Source organism: Hippocampus comes, unplaced genomic scaffold (genome assembly GCF_001891065.2).
Source record: "Hippocampus comes isolate QL1 unplaced genomic scaffold, H_comes_QL1_v1.1 scaffold238, whole genome shotgun sequence".
NCBI lineage: Eukaryota > Metazoa > Chordata > Actinopteri > Syngnathiformes > Syngnathidae > Hippocampus > Hippocampus comes.
Genome location: NW_017806177.1, coordinates 112,647 through 132,299, shown reverse-complemented (window position 1 = coordinate 132,299; position 19,653 = coordinate 112,647). Strand labels below are relative to the sequence as shown.

General features: G+C 44.7%; 2 protein-coding genes across 5 annotated transcripts in view; one reads left to right on the top strand and one right to left on the bottom strand.

Annotated features, from left to right (window-relative positions):
* Positions 1 to 567: 567 nt before the first annotated feature.
* Positions 568 to 10,554, bottom strand: tfap4 (transcription factor AP-4 (activating enhancer binding protein 4)). 3 transcript variants are annotated; one of them, XM_019897391.1, is made up of 7 exons: positions 10,121 to 10,554; positions 4,858 to 5,023; positions 4,689 to 4,787; positions 2,860 to 3,030; positions 2,530 to 2,652; positions 1,970 to 2,143; positions 568 to 1,145 (listed from the first exon to the last, which is right to left on the bottom strand). In XM_019897391.1, exons 2-7 carry the CDS (start codon positions 4,930 to 4,932, stop codon positions 1,014 to 1,016), a joined length of 774 nt encoding a protein of 257 aa, XP_019752950.1. In that variant the 5' UTR covers positions 4,933 to 5,023; positions 10,121 to 10,554; the 3' UTR covers positions 568 to 1,013. The 3 variants fall into 3 exon arrangements, with proteins under 3 accessions (XP_019752950.1, XP_019752949.1, XP_019752951.1); XM_019897390.1 differs by lacking the exon at positions 10,121 to 10,554 and adding an exon at positions 7,015 to 7,389; XM_019897392.1 differs by lacking the exon at positions 10,121 to 10,554 and adding an exon at positions 5,241 to 5,337.
* glis2b (GLIS family zinc finger 2b) overlaps positions 9,326 to 19,653 on the top strand; it is a 26,794-nt gene continuing 16,466 nt past the window's right edge. Inside the window, exon 1 of one of the 2 annotated variants that reach the window (XM_019897389.1) lies at positions 9,326 to 9,988. The gene's annotated coding sequence lies outside the window, so the exon portion shown is untranslated. The remainder of the gene's footprint in view (positions 9,989 to 19,653) is intronic. The other variant, XM_019897387.1, reaches the window with a different exon arrangement.

The window sequence follows — 19,653 nt, the reverse complement described above, 5'->3', positions numbered from 1 at the left end:
ATATATTGAGCATTTACGAGTGTGGTTCGGTGTGCCGTAAGAGACTTCCAGAGTCGGCCGCACGGCCATGAGCACATCGAGGTGAATTCAATGCTTTTCCCTTATAAGATGGAAAAAGGGAAAGGTGAAAGTGTTGTTTTGTCAGGCTATGCATGTAAAAAAAAATTTCATATGGAAAAAAGGTAACGAAAAATTGGGGTGTACCGGGAAACCAGCCCAGTAAGAATGGCAACATGCAGACAGAAAGACAAACCGCTAAGTGCATTCGCTCTACCCACATACAATTACTTGAAAACGGCTCTGAAAAAGGTGGCCGTGATGTCACACATAAGGCCCGACCGATTCACTGGCCGGCTGATTTAATCGGCTGACATTGACCCTTTCTAAGTCGGAAAAAAACTAAACAAAAGAAAACACATTCTGGCAATTTTTCCCTGTTTAAAAAAAAAAAAGAAAATAAAAGTTTTGTTAAACAGTCAAATGTTCTGCCTGCAATTCATATCTTTATGGTAATAAGCATGAAGGGAGAAAGAAGTTGTGTGTGTGTGTGTGTGTGTGTATATATATATATATATATATATATATATATATATAAATAACCGATTAAACTGTTATCTGAATTTAATTCAGCCAAATATCGGCCTCCAAAAATCCATATCAGTCGGGCCCTCGCCTGGAGGATGTGGCGAATTTGGTTTTCATGGCGAGCGGAAAGAAAAACAAAAAGACGTGCAGCTTGAATGAGTAACATCCACTACGAAAGTACAGTCAGTCAAGTCAAGCAGCTGCTCGAATGGCCTTTCTATAAGTGAGCCAGATATGAGCAAGGGGGGGTTGTCCAAAGTATATATAAGCATGGCGAAACTGCCTATCACGGTACTATACTGTAAGTAGGTAAATGTGTACAAAAAGAGTGCTTCAATGCGACCACCGACCCTGTCGAAAGTCCACTGTTGTTGTTTTGGGGGATGTATGCAAGCGCATGTCAATATGTGTGCGTGTGGGACAGCAACTTATGGCAGTGAGCAGTGGTCCGGCTCGTCGCTGTCGGAGAGGACGCGGCCCGAGCTGACGATGACTGCCCGCCGCTGCTCCTCCTCGCACCCGCCAACCTTCCCTTGGGTGCCCTCGATGTGCTGGATCGCCTGTGGTGAGATGGCGAGGAGGGTGGGCGGGGGGGAGACAGAGTGAGGAGGGTTGCCACAGTGCACTCTGGTGTCCGACTACAGTGAGTGACTATTCCGGACCATCACAAAATGATCAAGTGTGATCTTAATGGACTGACTTGACAAGCAGTCACTTGCCTGGACTTGAAAAGAAGCAGCTACTTACTTATAGTTTGTCATTCCGTGTTTATATTCGAACATGAAACAAAGTAAATTAAACATTACACACTAAACAAAATTGCAGAACTTATGAAAGTCTGATAGCTTGATGCTACCGCACAGTGCAAAAGGCCATAGAAGGGCATTTGAACACAAATGGTGGAGCAACACAATAGAGAGACAATAATACAATACTCACATGGCGTACATTCTTAATCCAATGTGACTGCATCTTACTCAGCTGTGTAACTCTTGAATTTGTGACTTTATGTCTGTATTGTACTGACCCCTGTTGGGCGAGGCGTGCACACCAGAAGGAGCACACTGTCAATGCACACTGAAGCATGAAATCGTAAGGCACTTTGTGTTTAATTCTTAACATTTGATTTGATGATGTGATACATGTCGGTCTTTATGAAGTACTGCTCAGTGCAAGTTGAGGCACAACTGTAAGCCATCCAGCCATTTTATAAAGTGCAAAACCAGGCTTTTTAAGTGGTCTGTACCTACGTATTTATTTTTATGAAGACTTTTTACTTTGACTCCATACATTTGAAAAACAGACGTGTATTTTCTTTTGCCTACATTTTCAACATTTAAGTTTTATTTTTCAGAACATTGTTGACATTGCCCCCCTGTCTTACCTGGACGATGGTGTCCAGGTTCTGTCTTGACGTGGAGGCTGTGTTGATGACGGACGCCGGACCCATGGTTACTACGGTGACATGATGAGACTGTGGTGGCGGCTGAGGGACGGGTGCGGGGACGATGACCGTTGCGTGATGCGTGGGCGCGGGAGGGGTGGCCGGGGCGGACACCTAGTAGAGAAGACGCCACATCAACAGATGCACATTTTTAGTCTACGATATGACACAGCAGCTCCGATGGAAACAAGTCAACGACTGACGTGATCATTCCACAATTTTGAGTCATTTTGTGTACATTAAGACCTCATTTAAACAGGTGTTGTCTGTGCCCAGGACCATAAAAGAAAGAATCCAATTGGTCCCATTTAAATTGACTGACTTGCACATGGCAGAGCACACAGTGAAAATTACACAAACTGTGTCGGTTATTCCACAAATCAAGAGCGACACATTTTTGTGGGGATGCATCTGTTGCCATGGATCTCGCGCGCGCGTGTGTGTGCGTGTGTGTGCGTGTGTGCGTGTGTGTGTGTGTGTGTGTGTGTGTGTGTGTGTACCTGTGGGCTGTGGGCAGGTGTAAGGTCCCTCTCCAGCTGCTTGTGTTGGGGCACACACACAAGTTTCTGCTGGCTCAGAGCCTTCAGTTTCTCCGGGTACAACTCTGCGTCCAGTGAGCGCATCTGGTATGCATGCGCGCACCCACACAAACACCACCATAATCAACACATTGAGTTTGTGCGAGAGTTGTTGAGAGCAAGAGTGATTTTGTTTGTGAGTGAGTGAGTGAGTGGAGACACTAAGGGAGTGAAAGAGTGTAAATTGAATGAGTGTTAGAGTGGGTGAGTGAATGACAGTGAGAGTGAGCAGTGTGTGTGCGAGAGCGTCACCTGCTCTTCCAGGATCATCCTGACGGAGCGTTCCTTCTCCAGCTGCTGCCTCAATTCAATCATCTCCCGCCGTAGGTCCTCCGTCTTCTCCTCCTCCAGGATATCCGGCGAGCCGATGCCTTCATCCTTCTCCTCCACGCGCCTCCTCTTTGGGGAAGAGCCGCTCAACTCCTACCGAGAGACGTACTAGTCAGCTGAGAGGCGAACACTTGACTGCAGCGGTTTTTAAACTGGAAATGGCGGGCCATGATAATGACGACTTTGGGGGTTGGGGTGGGGACGCATTTGCCACCAGGGGGCAGTGTCATGCATCCAGACGGCAGGAGGAAGCCTGTCAGTGCCTGGTAAACTGCAGTAATATGAGAACTCATTCACCACCTTCATATGCAAGGATCTTCGACCAGGGGTGTGGATAGCCTGGCTTTAAGAGGATGGCACACACTATATATAATAATCATTTAAATATAATATTAACATATAATAACAATATTCGATTGTAAAATATATTTTACATAATATATTTTGGAGCGACCCGGGGGTCGACTGGTTAGCGCGTCGGCCTTACAGTGCAGAGGTGGATGATTCGATTCCATTTCCGGCCATCCTGTGTGGAGTTTGCATGTTCCCCCTGTGCCTGTGTGGGTTTTCCCCGGGTACTCTGATTTCCTCCCACATTCCAAAAACATGCGTGGCAGGTTAATGGAACACTCTAAATCAGGTGTGTCTAACTCATTTTTGCCGCGGGCCACTTTGGAGTTGTCTGCCCTCGGAGGGCCATTACGACAATGAAACCGAATAAATGTTTAATGATCGTATTATTACTTGTACACAACAGATCAAATTAGTGGATTACTAGTCTTGAAATCAGTCAACCGTTAGTTGTTTGTTCAATTATTGTCCAAGTGAGTGTAAACAGGGTATTTGGTATGTGTTCTGTTCTGTGATTGTTATTTTTAGGTTAATGTTGTTCATAAATGTGCTTTCTTACAGCTGCAGCTGTTGTGAAAGCACTACATAAAAAAAGATGGATTGTATAGTATTGTACTGTCAATACAGAGCTTTCATCATGGGTTTTGTATGCCATACACAATTAGGTTATTTACACATTTTTATTTTGAAATGTTTTATTGCAAAAAAAAAAGTACAGTATATGATAATTAGACGATAATCATAATTTTCATTGATTATTTATACTACGGAAATCTTTAAGGGAATATGACTTCTGTGAAGTTACTTTGGTAGCGTGTTTGTTGATTTTTTTTTAGGTGATTTTTCTGCAATGGAAAATGTAACTGAATATTTCACACGACATTTTATTTTTATGAGGTTTGAAATCATGTGAAAGCCATTCCTTATGGAAAGATTTAAAGTCAGGCTCAAAAAATGTGCACAGCGGTGTAAAAGGAGCAATGATGACTGATCGATTTCAGTGGACAAAACTATTGAATACTAAATATCACAAAAGCAATCATGTGTTGATTTAATCGTGTTTAGCAATTACATTTTGTACTGGCGCAGTTGGGCCAGCATCAGTCACCTTCGAGTGGTCCGACACGATCATGCAGTGGCCTCAGGCCACCGTTAATGTAGAACCCTTCAAATGTTTGCATAGCAGGCTTAAACGCTTCAGAATTGTCAAAACATTCGCCTATTTGTGTATTTTTGCTTCTGACTGAACCTATATCAAATCATTTTAATTAAACCGAATCGTAACCTGAAGAATTGAATTGCAATCTGGCGTGTCAAAATTGAATCAAATTGTGAGATTTTTAATAACGCCAAACCCCACCACCAGACCCCAAAAGTTGGAGAGTGGTGTGTCGCTTTACCTGTATGATTCGCTTGAGTTGGCTGTTCTGCTGCAGTAGTCGCGTCTTCTCCTGCTCCAACGTGAAAATGTACTCTGCCGTCTGCTGCAAGATTGCGGCCTAAGAAGAGAACATTGGACCTGAAGCCACGCAAACCGAACACGGGATCATTCAGGAGCCATCCGGACACCTTGCTGAGCTTCTCGCCGTCGCTGTGTGGGATGAGGGTCTTCAGCGACTGGAAGCCGGCGTTGATGCTCTGCATGCGCCGCCGCTCGTTGCTGTTGGCGATCTCGCGGCGGATTCGCCTCTCCTGGTCGCGCGCAGTTTCCGGGGTCAGAGGAATGTTGGCCAGGCTGAGGACGGATCGGGAGCAAAAGTGGGGGAAAAAAATCATCAGAATGTATGCATACAATGTCTTTAATATTCAATTTCCCATGGATGATGCACCCCTCCTTTAAGTGGATGCAACATTCGAGACTAAAACAAGACTTTTCCCAAACAAACAATAATAATGTGAATGCTGTCCATATGATGTTATTATGTTCAAAGGGAAAATCTAAGCAAACGTACTCTATATTATACCCGGTAACAAGCTCTGTATTTCGACATCTGGTTCCGGTCAAGCGGTTATCTGCAGTGTCTCAGCCGTCCCAGCATTAACTGCGGGCACAATTGCACGCACACACAACAAGTTACAACGGTGGCGGCACGTCCAACACAAGCATCCAGAGCCCAGCGATGACGGCCAAGCGGATCAAGAGTTTCAGTATTGAAAGAAACATCAAATATGAGGCATTTTAATTGGGAGCAGATTCTCAGGATACTATTAGTTTTGCTGTGGTATTATACGTAAGTTGTGGACAACAGAGCGGGGAAATTTTGATTTATGCCGTACGTTTGGGTTGAATTACAATTGAGGATAATTCATAATCTGAATATTATTAGAACACTCTCCAGCCACAACAACGCACATTTATTGCATTCCAATATGCCAAGACATGCATATTAAAATAAGTGGTAATTAATGGTACAGAATTGCACATCACACTGAGATGTGTCTAATATGTACAAGTTTATTTTGGTGTACATCCAAAGTACCTCCCTTATGACTAAAATCTACATTTAGAAGACTATTGTAAACGGTTACATTTTCCTATCCTGTATCGCTGCATTTGACTACGCAGGTGTACCGAAAAAGTGACCAGTATGTCCATGTTTTGAAACTCCCAGGCATATGGTCGTGTCACGTGGTCTCGTCAGCAAAAACAAACAATGAACATCTTCTCAGCTACCGATGAAGATCATTATTTTATATCCCGTGAACAAAAAAAAACGCGTGTCTGAAAAACCTAAACGTTTTTAAAGGATCGACGTAGAATAGAAAGTTTAAAAAAAACATACAAGGACTACGTTTCCCATGATGCCCCACGCGAGGATCGAATCAGCAAAACCAGATCCCTCCGCCTCCCTTGTCGAGCAGCTTTGCGGACGTACACACACCCCCTTATTAATAAACACCATTTATTCCCTCTTTCTTCGCTAAAATGCGTCAGTTCCGTGACGTGCTTGTCGAATGGTGGTTTCGTAAAGAGGGGTTACAAATTGAAACATTCGCCAGAGTGGTCTTTACAGCTCCCCCGCTCCCTTTAGCGTGCCCCGGACAGACTTTTTCCGCGTCCCCCGCCATTACAACAATGCGGCAGGCAGGCAGGCAGCATGGCAGGCGGTGAACACGACACAGTGAAGGCGAAGTCACGCCGCTGCTTTCCTTAAAACAAAACAAAAAACTCCCCGCCCCCGAAACATTGCGATTTTAAACATCGCAAAGTCGACGTCAGAGACGGGAAAGGCAGACTTCAGAGCCCCTTGTTGCTTACAGCACTAGTATCCAACCAAACAGCAGCACAAGAAGCAGCATGGCCGCGCTTCCCTACTCCAACTTAGCCAACCAAACCAGCTCCAGCACCCCCGGTCAAAGCAGCCACTCACGGCCGGGCTGAACCTCACCGAACACGGCCACCGTTACGACGTCGGTGAGGGGTAATTTGAGGATAAACTGAGCGAGTGAGCAGCAGCGTGGTGTGCTGCTGAGCAACCACGTGGTTTGTGTTTGTTAGCCACTAAAGGGACACATTTCTCATTGGAATGGGGACAAACATGACCCCAAAACGCTAATAGCCTTCCGCGTGACAACCCATACGCGTTCCGGGGGGTCATTTCCACATCAATTAGTTCTCGCAGATGGATCGTGCACGCACAACAACAGAAGCATGTTGCCTCATCCGCTCGCGCGCGTCTGCGTGTTGTGGTTCCAAATAGACAATAACACATGCTGGATACACACCTACACAACCCACCGATGACTTCTTTCTCCGTTTTCCTGAAGTGTTGCAAAGAGGGCACCTTCTGAGCGGGCACCATGAAATACTCCATGCTCGCGGCTCTCCAGTTTTGATCCTCCCAACCACCACCTCCTAGTCCCCTTTCTACACTCTCAAAAATAAACAAATATATGTCTAATAAATAAAATTCAATATTATCTGATAAAAATTTAAAAAAGGATGAAGTTGGGCGTTTCTGAATCCGATCCAAAGGAGGTTAAAAAAAGATGAACTCGCGCGTTGGGAGATGTAGTTGTAATGTTACTCGACTTCCAGCTGATGGGGTTCCCTCGTTGTGTGTGGCTCGCTCCCTCGCTCTTCCTCATCCCCTCCCCTTTCCGCGTGCGCGCGCGCGCGCGCGTGTGTGTGTGTGCGGGTGTGTGTGTGTGTGTGCGTGCGTGTGTGCGTGTGTGTGTGTGTGTGCGTGTGTGTGTGCGCGCAGCTGATCGCTTTCAAGGCGGGAAACAGCTGGTCAGAGTCACGCTGCACTACTGAAAGAGAAAGAAAGCCTCCTTCCGCAGAGATGAGGGACTGCATGTAAACAAAAGGACTATTTGAGCCACTGACAACTAAGGTGGGCTAAATCAAATGTTGCTCATTTTGCGGCAGAGAGGTTCAATGTTTTATTGCTGTCGCCCAATAGCGACAACAAATAGTTTAAAGCAGTATTGGTCTGAGTCCAAATGATGTCAAATATGTGACATGAGATGTTCAATACCCCATGTTTAAATCACCGATACTAGTACAAGTATTCACACTTTGAGTATGCGTCGATATCTCTTGTAATTTTGACATATAAAACGTAATCTAACACGAGGACAGAAAACTGTGAACCGAGACATTTCTTTCTGACGCAGATGGTGAATCGACAATTTGTCAAACTGCCACTGTGTAGTGCCGACGAGTGCCAAGGAGGACTTACTCAACGTCAGATGTTGGCTGCTTTGAGTATCGTGGTACCTGACATGATACTTGGTATCGGTACTCGGTCCAAAAATAATAATAAAATTAAAATAATTAATTATTTTAAATTAATTGAAAAATCAAATTTTAACATTCATTTTGGTGTTACATACATTTCCAACCCTACACCCTCGAGAGGTTGTACATTGGTGGATTTTTTGTGGGGGAGGTCCTTTTTTTTGAGAACAAACTTATAATTGTGGGGGGACCATTTCAAGGAAATATTTGGGGTGTTTTTTTTTTTTACATAATTTGTAACTCAAAATGACTTTGCATTCACGACTGCCAAGCTAAAAAAAAGGTTATTTTCAAGTATAAAGTCATGCTTTCCAATAGAAGAAAGTCCAAATCTTACAAAAACAAAATCATAGTCTTTTGATTAAAAAAAAAAAAAAACATCCTAAGTGTCAGCCATCAATACGCAGTTTGAACATTAACACTGCTTAAAAAACGGAAAATGTAACTTGCACTTAAACACGGACTCAAAATATATTGTACATGGAAGTCCACTGAAAACTGGACTGAAATAATATGAAAACCAACAGTTCTTAAAGACTCAATGTAACTAATAAAAAGTTAAATACAAGTGAACTGTATGTAGGCAGTGATTTTTTTTGCATACCACGAGAGGGAGCCTGCATACCACTTAATAAAATAATATGTCAACCAAATTATAATGGAAGTGAACGGAGCTAGCCAAAACAAGTTGACAAAATTGGTTTGAAAATAAATTTGTTTAATCTTGTAATGCGTTTTAAAAAAATGAACGTCTCATTGAGTGGTCATTTGTGTTTTGTGGGGACTGGCTAAAAATGTCAGGTTTGTTTTTTAGTTGCTTTTAAAATGCATGTAAAGTTTGCTTTCAGAATTACTTGGTGTTTCTTATTCATGTATTCATTTTTATACTGCATGTCAGTTATTTAAACAAATCTTTGCTGATCTATTTTTTTGTGCTCCCACCCCAGTAAGGGAATCTGATACTAAAAAAGTAAAATTATCTTAACTCACGGAAAATAACTTTTTTAAAAAACATTCTTAAATATAAATACTAAAGTATAAATGTGTGAAAACTTTACTCAGGCACAGTACTTGTACAAGACTGCTTGTGTGGTAATTGTTGCACATAAATGACCTGAAAGCGATTCTTGAGTAAAAGTACAAGTATTTGAAAAGAAATGATCTTTTTTTACATACAAGAATTTGTATGCTGTTTCATGGAAAGACTACAAAGTGCCTTGGATACTTTACTCGAAGGCGATAGTCGAGTAAAATATTCCGTTCCGCTACGTTACAAGAGTGCGCAGACACAGGCACACGTCGAGAGCCGGAGAGGGAGGCGGAGCCGTAAGCACGCCGTGAGCTGGCAGAAGCTTTTTGGACTCCGCTGGGCTGCTCCTCCTGACGGGGCTGGGCTGCTGGCGGGCAAGACGGGCAGACGGCGGCGGCGGGGGAAGACGAGCCGCCGGACACGGATACCCTTCCCTGCCGCGAAGACGACGAAGAAGAAGCGGCACAAACCGCCTTGCCAGCCACCAATTTCGACCACCAGCAGCCAGCAGCCCTCGCTCCGTGTGCGCGTGTGTGCGTGTGTCTCCTCCGACTTGACCAGCGTTGCCATCGAGCGATGCGCTTCGACGACCACCAGGAGATCCACCTTTCGGGTTTGCTTTTGCTTGCCCGCACATTTTGACTGTTGACAATCGCTCTCGCGCGAGCACGAGCAACAAAACGGAGGGCTGTCAACTTGGACCGGTCTTGTCTTTAATTCTTGCTGGATGCGCTTGGGAGTAACAAAAGGCGAGAATGTTGTGGGAAGGGACCGCCTCTCCGGACACCTAACATTCATGACACTTCGCTGCATATTTGCCTTTCATTGAAAGAAGAGGGGAGGACTACATTGACGAAGAGTCGCCTGGTTCGGCTCTGAGCAGCAGGCGGGACTTTGCTTTGGCCGAGTTTGGAGGCGCTTTGAAGGTAAGAAGCCCGAGCGAGTCGATTCCCTGCCCACGCACGCATGTCGTGTGTTGTCATTGTCATCGTGTCAGTGCGTCCACGTCGCAACGGCGGAAGAATGCGCGAGCGAGGGGTTCAAATGGGGGCACTGACCTATTTTCCGAAACTCTCTGGCGGCTCGCCCGCGAGCCCGGTCGGACTCCCCCATGCAGAGTCCCCCTTCACCGGTTCCTGCCATCAGGAAAAAAAAATAGGGTCAATATGATCAAAACTACGTTGGGCATAGGTCCCAAACTCAAGGTCCTCGGGACCACATCCAGTCCTTCACACCAATTATTTTTGCCCACCAAAGCAAATCAAGCGTGAAATAAAAAAATATAATTTGGCCAAATGGGTGGCTTCTTTCATTTTGCCAGAAAATCTGGAGCAAAACTGCAATTTTCTCAGTTTTTCACAAAGGCTGCCCCAATAGTACCCTTTTCAGATCAACTACAATAAAATTAAGTACTCACTGACAGACGATCAATACAATATTCAAAACACAAGTTTTCTGATACATGGCATAAGCTGCCCTCAAATAATGTTTTTTAAAATAACCTGTAAATACTTAAGTTTTAACAACCTACTGCATGAATAAGCTGCCCTCAAATAATGTTTTTTAAAATAACCCGTAAATACTTCAGTTTTAACAACCTGCTGCATGATTTTTTTTCTGAACAGTTTTGCCATAAACTTTACTTCAAAGTTCTCTCTAATACAAGACATTCCAGTTATGTGGTGTCTCCTAGTATCTCAACACTAGGGGGCACTACGAAAACTGGTGGCTATACACCAGTCATGTGATGTCAGTGTGTTGAGAACAAAGAAACACGAGACAGGAAAATGAGTTTCACACCATTAATGTATAGGCAAAAGTTCAGTGTCTTGTCCCGAAGTCATTCTATGGGAACAGACTATACCATTGATGATTGGAGCAGATTTCGATATTTATTAAGGGCGAGGCCTTTATTCCACCCATTCATTTTCTCTAGCGTTTGTCCTCATTACAGTCACGACTGAGCTGGAGCCTATCCCAGCTGACTTTAGACAAAAGGTGTGCTCAGTCGCAGGTGATCAAGCATTGTGGCATTATTTCAACAGAAACGAACGGGACACAAGTGAGGCCCCCGTCGTAAAAGCGACGTTTTGCTCTAATTAAGCGATCCATCCTCGAGGTTCGTTGTGCTCACATCGGGACATGCTTTGAGATGAAACCTCCTCCCCCCTGTTGGTCGCCTCCCGTGGGTCCATTGTGCCACACTGAGGATGCCAGCGGAAAGAGCTGGACACTGCCAAGCCGGGCCTAACGAGCCTTGCGCGGCAAAGGGACCATTAAAAAGCGGTCGGACGCAGCAGAGGTGGAGGCACACTAGGGGGCTTCATTTTGGATTGTCGTACATTTGAGACGTCTTCATATTTTTGCTGAACAATATACCGGTACTTTTTTCACAAATCTCAAAACTCACTTTGGGGCGGGGGCATCATTAATTGACTCATTGAGGTCTTGCCAAAATATCATTGTGGGTCTTTTTAACCCTTTCAGGGACAGTTGTTACTACAGTGGACAGCTGATCATGTTGTCAGGGTGCATGAAAGGGTTAAAGTCAGTTTCAGTCAGGATATGCCCCGCAATAAACGGGGTTCACTGTACTGCAAAGTGTAGGACAGTACAGATCAGTTCGTTTGTTTACATAGAAAATGGGGGGAAAAAAAGAGCTCTTCATGCTTGCTGGCTTTGGTTTATGATAACCACTCTCCCAACTCTAACCACCTGTGCTCCTAAGCCTGAGCGCCGCAGTGTTTACCCAATCAGCTGATGTGCAGTTCAGCCGCGGGTCAGCCGTGATATCCGTTTGAGAGAAATGACTGGGCCCAGATGTGGAGCCATCGATCATTGCACAACTCCGAGACTCCACGTCGAACCGATCCGGCTACGGCTGGCGGTCCTGGGAATGAGCCGTTTGACGTCCGCATTTTCCTTTTTGGCTTTTAAGCAAAGGACAAGTGACCTACACAGCTTGGAAAAATTGCCAGTGAGGAAGAGTTACAGATGTTGCTGCAAAGATTAGTCCAAAATGGCGCTACCCTATTTCTGAAAACATACTTCCTTGCATTCAATTTAGCACGTTTAACCTTAAACTTTGATTCACAAACTCTTGAGGAGTCTGGCATCCCAAAGAATAGTTTTTCCTCAACCAAGCCATAACTGATGTTGGATAATAATAATAGTAATAATAAGTGTTGAAGATTTGTCTCGGGGTTCATTATACAAATACATTGGTACCTCAACTTTGGAGTGATGTGACTTTTTAAAAGTTATTTAAGAAAAAAAAAAGCTGTGGTCGATCGATTTTTGTCTTGATTTGGGATCGAAATGTTTTAATATGGGCGCTACGTGGTGGCAGAGAACTTCCTAACAACCAACAGAGATTGATACTATGGAAGCGTGGAACTGCCAATGTCGAGTAAAACGTTTTGAACAAGTTGGAACGAGTTTTTACAGTCATTGGAACGTACTGTACAGTCCTTCGAATGGACTGCAAAGTGGTTCAAGCATATTGACACGGTCGTTCGAAATAACCGGTAAAGTCGTTCTAACATATTGGTAAAACCGAGGCTCAATTCCAAAAACAGAGCATTTTTCCCATAATGCCACAAGGGTATTGACTTTCCCCATTTCGCAGTACATTTGAACAACATAGCCTAATCAAAATGTTTACTCCACATTGGTAGTTCCATGATTCCATATGATACAGTTCTTCAGAAACAAAGCCTTTATTGCTTCAAGTCGTTTCTTTCGTCATTCCCAGTTGAAAGTGAAATTAAAAAAAAAAAAATGGGAATTACACTTGTTTGTTTAATCAAACCACAATAACTTACGAAACGCCGCTAGTTTCAAGCTAACACACAATGCAAAATGGCATACCTGTAAATGGGTCTTCTTCGTTTCTGATAAATGTCTATTGCACTGCCCCCTGGTGGCCAAGTTCTACACACCAGAAGTCATCGTAATGTCTTTTGGAATTACAAATTTCAGGTCATGAAGCACGCACTGTTCAATTCTGAACATTCTGTTTCATGAAGTTATTACTGTATGCTTTTTCTAAAGTACATTATGGTTCAGTACTATTTTTCTACGCGTACCATGTCGCATATTCCAAGAACTGTCTGACAACACTTTGCATCTTTTAAGCAGGTGTGGAAAATCGGTGACAATACGATTGATCTTGAAAAATTAAATTTTAGCTCCCACTCAAATCCAAGAAGCTTGGTTCCCACCTCCCTCAACCATCGGCCTCTCCCCCACCCCATCTTATTGCGATCTTGCCGCCATGCCACAACCGTGTGACATCATAGCCTGACAGCTTTATGGTGGAAAAGGTGGACTCTAATGGCATATTCCTGCGTCAGAGAGCAACCGCGAGCTATGCGTTAGCGGCATGTTGGCAACCCGCAGATCGCTCTTTCGCGCCTGGGCCAGGCTAATAAAAAAAGAAAGCCCCATGTGATGTAACTAACAGAGGCGTTTCATTCTTACACTTTGCAGCAAGTATGTCGGCAGGGGAAACAACACAGCTTTTAGGGAAATACCCGAAACCAGTCAGTGCTACCAAAACTGCTTGAGCGTGTGGAATTAATATCGCAGCGGGGTTCCATGGTAGCAGCAGCAGAGGATTATGGTCCAGCTGAAAGGCAAACCAGCAGCAGGGGAGGCCGGATTACAGCGATCAGTGAGTGAGGCCGACTGCAATAAGAACATGAGTCCACTAGAATTTAGTACCAAATGACACACACACAAAAAAAAAAGCAAAAACAAAAATGCTCCATTTTGCAACAAGCACACTGTTATATACTACTTAGGAATATTCCCGTTATGAACATTTCGGATGTTTAAACGCTATATCATGTTAGCTACTTTATTTATTTATTTTTAACACTTCTGCAAGTCCAGTATTTTGGATGCTGTTTGTATGCAATTGCCCATTTCACTTGCATTAGGCCACATCACTGTATGCCATTAGGTGTATTTTTGCAAACATCCAGATTGTACAAACTCAGATATTCCACTCGGCCTGTGTATGGTACGATGGTATAAATCTAAGGATCAAACCAGTGACTGTAACCTCACTTGCAACTTTCCACCATTAGAAGAAAACAGCTCGGCTACACATGCATTAAATTAGCGCCGGCACGTCTCCAGAACACGAAAAGCCAAACCTCTCTCTCGCTCTCTCTCGCGCACTCTCTCTGAGTGTGAATGTGTATGATCAAGTATTATATAATGAAAGTGTCGTCGATGAGGCTGGGGGTTGGTGGGTGGGACCGCTCATGGAAAGTGCGAGGGAAGGAAGGAGGGTAACGGGCAGAGTTAAAAGCAAGGAGGGGATGGTGGGCGGGGGCTCGAGTGGGTGTGGTGGGGTTGTCATCTGGAGGAGAGTTAACAGGACTGGATATGCCCAGACAGCAAACCAGGACCAAGCCCAGACTTGAGAGCCTTTTTTTTTTCTGAGTCAATGCAAATTCTCCCTCTTGCGTTCATACAAACGAACCAAAAGCAGCACGACGAATCTGTCCCTCCCGAGCATGCAGAACTCCAAACAAGCACATGTACGCCCACCGTGGAGGGCACAACAGAAGGCAAGGTGGTGGCCACGTGAGTAAATAACACAAAGCAGCTGTGTGCTGCCGCTGGACTCTGTTACAGTGCAGGCCCCTTCCTCCTCCATCATCATCATCATCATCATCATGAGTATGTTGGGTTTAGGGTGCAAAGTAGCCCAGGATTTTCCACTGCCGCTCACTGCTTCACATTGCTGTCTTGAATTGTACCCTGACCTAGACATGCTCTGCATATTGTTGTCTTTCTCACACGATAGCAACACAGTGCAGAAAAAGTGTGAAAATGGCTCCGAAGAGGCAGGGTGGGGTCGGTAGAGTGCAGTTTTGTTTTTTTTTGGGGGGTAGGAGGTGGGGGGGGCATGCATGCTTGCAAGTGGTGGAATAGACCCCTCCCAAACGTCACTGGAGTCGAGCTTCTAAGCACATAGACAATAAGGGACTCTGTGAATGGAGCATTTGCTCGGCCTTGTGATCAAAGTCAGCAAAAGGTCTGATTGAGAACGATCTCAAGGAATAACCTGAGTGATCATCCTATGGTGTGGTGCGTGATCAGAATAAAATCAGCAAATATCCAATTACTGGATATCACTCAAAGATTGTCCTCTGGGGTGGGGGGGCTGCATTCAGATTCATTTTCCACCGTTCTGATTAAAATCTGAAAAAAGTTCAATTATCGGATGGAGATAAAAGATTATCCCGAGTGATTATCCTGCACTGTCTGATGTGCTAAGAGTGATTCAGCAAAGGTTTGATTAGCCAGTGCCTCTCAAAGATTATGTAGGGCAATCATAGGGTGGTGCGAGGTCTCTGATGAGTGTCCCCCGCTACTTCGAAACAAAATCAACAAAGATCCAATCGTCAGATGTCTTACAAGATTATCCTGAGCGATTATCCTTGTGTTGTGAGGTGTTGAGAAATTTTTTTCCACCAACTTCTGATCAAAATCAGCACAAAGTTCCAACTGATGGATTCCCCCCCGCTCCCGAATAATCAAAATCGGCAAAGGTCTAATTATTAAACGATTCACGAAAATTATCCTGGGTGATTATCCGGTGGTGTGGCGTGAGGCGAAATGATAACCAATTAGAAAGCGACCATAAATCTCTCGTTGTCGCTGAAACAAATTGAGGAGTAACCAGTTGTGTTGAGTGTTTGTGTAGCTAACAAGTCAATTATCAAAATAAAACTGACGCGGAGAAGATTCACCAGATTAGCCAGTGAGCCTAGCCTCTTCTATTTCTTTGTTTTCCGAAAACTCATCTGGATTTTTTTGTGCCACCTCAGTCTTTGTACCATGATTGACATTTGGTTTGGGGGAGGAGACTTGTGATTGTTCGAGTTATGGTCATGGGTGTTCTGCGCTGTGTTGGTCATCTCGAGTACACCACACACTGCTGGAACTTTGTGATTTTCTTGTCTTCATGTGTGGGGTCTCGAACAATTACTGTGAGATAACTATGCATGTCCCACTCTTTTGAGGAAAGTATTGCATCGACCACATAAGGTGGGTCTCAGAGCGTATCCCGTCGAGGGGCCTTCAGCCTGCCCGCCTTGGGGACTTGGGAATGGTCTGCGCCGGGGAGGAAACAGCGAGGCTGCGAAGTCATTAGTGGTTACAGTTTAACTGGAGAAAAATGCCCGGTCAGAAAGCGGGAGAAAAAGAAAAGAAAAAAAATATCGAAATATGAGTGAACTCCTACAGTTCAGCGTAAGGCCGTGTCTCTTCTTCCCGGACGTGTCTACGGGAGCAGAAGCAGTGACTCCGCTATGTCTGACTTGCGCTGTTGCACGCAGGGAAATGATTAGGATGGATGTTTTGCCTGTTGAATGCAAAGCCGGGCCAAGTGCAATGGGGATAGTCCAGAGAGTCATTTGTAGTTTGTAGCACTGGTATAGGGTCATAGGGGCCAACGGGGAGGTTGTTACACTAAAAAGTTGTACAGTGAACCCCCCAAATATTGGAAGCAGCATAAGATGCCACAAGAAGCCGCTTAAGTTGCATTGAAATAGTACAAAAGTACGATTAGTCTCAAGGTTCAAGTATGTTGAAGTGATGCATCCTGACTGGGAGAGAAGCTTTGTCGGTTGGGGATGACCTAAGTTTAGTCTGGGTTGTTAGAGGAAGTTCCGAAGCATCTTACGTGCGCAGTTGCAGTGTTTTTTTTTTTCTAAACTCAACTCAACTGTATTTATAGATGACTTTAAAACAACCGCCGCTGTATGCAAAGTGCTGTAAATGAAGCAAATATCATATCTACAACAATAACACAATTAATTAATTACGAAGACAGTAGAAAGCACAAAACAGTAAAACTAAAATCAAGTCTGTGTCATGCTGAGTCAAAAGCCAAAGAATACAAATGAGTTTTGAGACGAGTTTTAAAGATGGGCAGAGAGGGGGTTTGCCGAATGTTCAGTTGGACGTCATTCCAAAGAGAGTGACCAGCAACAGAAAAGGCTCGATCCCCTCTGAGCCTCCGCTTGGTTCTCGGTACTTCTAAAAATGTCTGGTGCACAGACCTGAGGCGCCGAGAAGGTGCGTAGGGGCGGAGGAGCTCAGAGAAGGTGGAGCGAGGCCATTTAAAGATTTGAAAACAAATAATAGGATCTTAAAGAGAACTCTAAAATGTATAAGGAGCCAGTGAAGGGATGCCAGAATAGGAGTTATGTGCTCCCTCTTACGAGTACCAGTCAAGAGACGAATAGCAGCATTCTGGACCAACTGGAGACGCTGAATGGAGGATTGGCTGACTCTAAAGTAAAGACTAAAAAAAAAAAAAAAAAACCTCTAAGATATTCATAAGGGATGTGCATCTCTCCACCAAAATACGATTCCAAACATGATAAGATTCAAGGACGTCTCCATTTTACAGTGGAACAATTTGATTTGGTTGGATTCAGTTGGATTATGATTTGATTCAACATGGCGTGGCTCAGTTGGAGAGAGGAAGATGCATCGACTTGCTTGTTGTCATGCAATATGAATGAACTTGTCAGTACTGTCAATACGGCATTTCCTTTCTGGTTACATCTCCCCAATAAACTTAAGTTTCAAGACCGATCTCAATAAATGTAGACCGATTCCATTGAATTCACTGCACTTGTGTCTTTTCAATCAAAAACACGATTGTCAGATTCAATTTGGATTTTAATACATGCCTAAGGCACTTTTTGTAGGATGACTGACAAATTTGCAGATCACAATTCTTGCTATATTTAAGGTTAAACCTTTACAACCAATCCAATAATTAATCAACAAACGTCCCAATGGCTAAATAGGACAGCTCACCTCTATCTGCTATTTGCACCCTTGCGTCCTCCGTGCACTGGCACACAGGTGTCAGCCAGTCAGAGTGCGGTGCCCCCGCAGGAGGACGTTACGACACCGGACTCAGCGAGACTGAGTGGCAATAAAGGCAACCCACACCCACGGCCACCCGCTGCCTCCCGGAGGCCGTGTTACATAAATCTGCGGCTGGGATCGTATTACCTCAGCGTTTGGAGCAAAGGGGAGGGCAGAAAGCGGCCCCTGCCGAGTTGCGAGCAGACGAAAGGAGGCAGGAAATGACTGCGAGATGTGAGCACCCCTCCCAATGCTGCTTGGAGTGCCGCTAACTCCGTGGCTTGGAAACGATTCCCTGCGCGATATGAGGCCAGCGCGTTGTCCACAAGTGTGTGTTTTCAGAATATGACTGGGTGACAGACACGTAATAGAGCACCACACTCAATCGGCGGTTCAAACACTAGCGCAATATTGCTGATTATTCTTCACTTTCCACACTCGAGTCGCCGCTATTAACCCTTTCCTGCAGCCTGTAACCTGATAACATAAGATGTCCACTGTAGTAACCGCTGTCCCTGAAATGGTTCATCTGTCCTCAGTTTGAGAGAGAAAAAAAATAAGACAGATTTTTGGCTTTATTCCCAATTCAAGTGGTGTCAATGGAAGATCTCATTGGTGCAGTTTTGGCTTTAAGCTGTTTATTAGAGACATACCTCGGTTTCTCGTTTGAGGCTTTCCACACTTCCATTGTGACATACGGTTGTTTGTTTTGTGTAGGTGCTTTGTATTCCTGATCATTTGCACTGTCTTCAGGGGAAGGGGGGGAGGGCAATCGATGCGTTGTCTGCAATGACAACGCCGGTGGCTTGTTTGTGTGTCTTCGGGCATGACATACTCACCTCAAGGGGTTCATTTGACCTGCCTGTTCATTTCTCTCAAGCAATTCTGATTCCAACTCCAAATATAAACTCAGTACTATTCATACTTAGAGCAGTTCAAAAAGAGCTCAAGAAAACCCAAATAGGTCAGTTTGGCTGGAAATACAGTGGATCATCACTTTGCCTGTAAAAGCCTGCGAAATCAAAAAAATGTGAGAGCAAGCTCTGCAGGAGCAGCCAAGAAAGCTCACTTCCGAACCTCAGACCTCATCCAGCAACCCCAACAAACCAGATGCAGCTGGCGAGCGAGGATAAGAACTGGGCTTGTTGCTCTTGGGCAGCCTTTTCGGAAAATGTACAATAGGGATACGCTAACAAACAAACAACCAAAACAAAAAAACACCCTGCGTGCAAACAAAAACATGTTTACCCAAATCTGCCGTAAAAAGTGAGCTCTTAACTTTTATCGCCCTTCCTGCCATCCCAGCAGTTCCCGACTGTTTTACGTGCTTTTGGCCTGGCTTCTATCGCTCGCCGCCACCTCCTCCTGTTTCTTCCCCAGCGAGAGCGCTGCGGCGACGCCTCTGCTCGGCTCGCCGCGCCACTTCCGGACGCTGCGATTGCACGCGGGAGTCAGAGGATTGCATCACTGCCTGCGGAGAAGCCACAGGAATGGGCGGAAAACGGGGGCGCGTGGGCTCGACAGAGGTGCAATGAAGGGCGCTCTCTTTATGGCGTTTGCAGCTTTCAAGCTACCAGCAAGATTTTACCCAATTTGCAGCCATTCACGACGCTAGATGGCGCCAGATATCATTGAAGCGAATGCTGAACTTGACTCCCCAGGCCAAAGTGCACTCCTGTCACGA

What these genes read in the sequence shown, in the direction of transcription:
- tfap4 (XM_019897390.1), bottom strand. Translation starts at nt 7,103, where the DNA reads ATGGAGTATTTCATGGTGCCCGCTCAGAAGGTGCCCTCTTTGCAACAC. An exon ending in GGATGATCCTGGAAGAGCAG is followed by an intron (nt 2,653 to 2,859) that starts GTGACGCTCTCG and finishes CATGCATACCAG; the next exon opens with ATGCGCTCACTGGACGCAGA. An exon ending in CACCTGCCCACAGCCCACAG is followed by an intron (nt 2,144 to 2,529) that starts GTACACACACAC and finishes CTTCTCTACTAG; the next exon opens with GTGTCCGCCCCGGCCACCCC.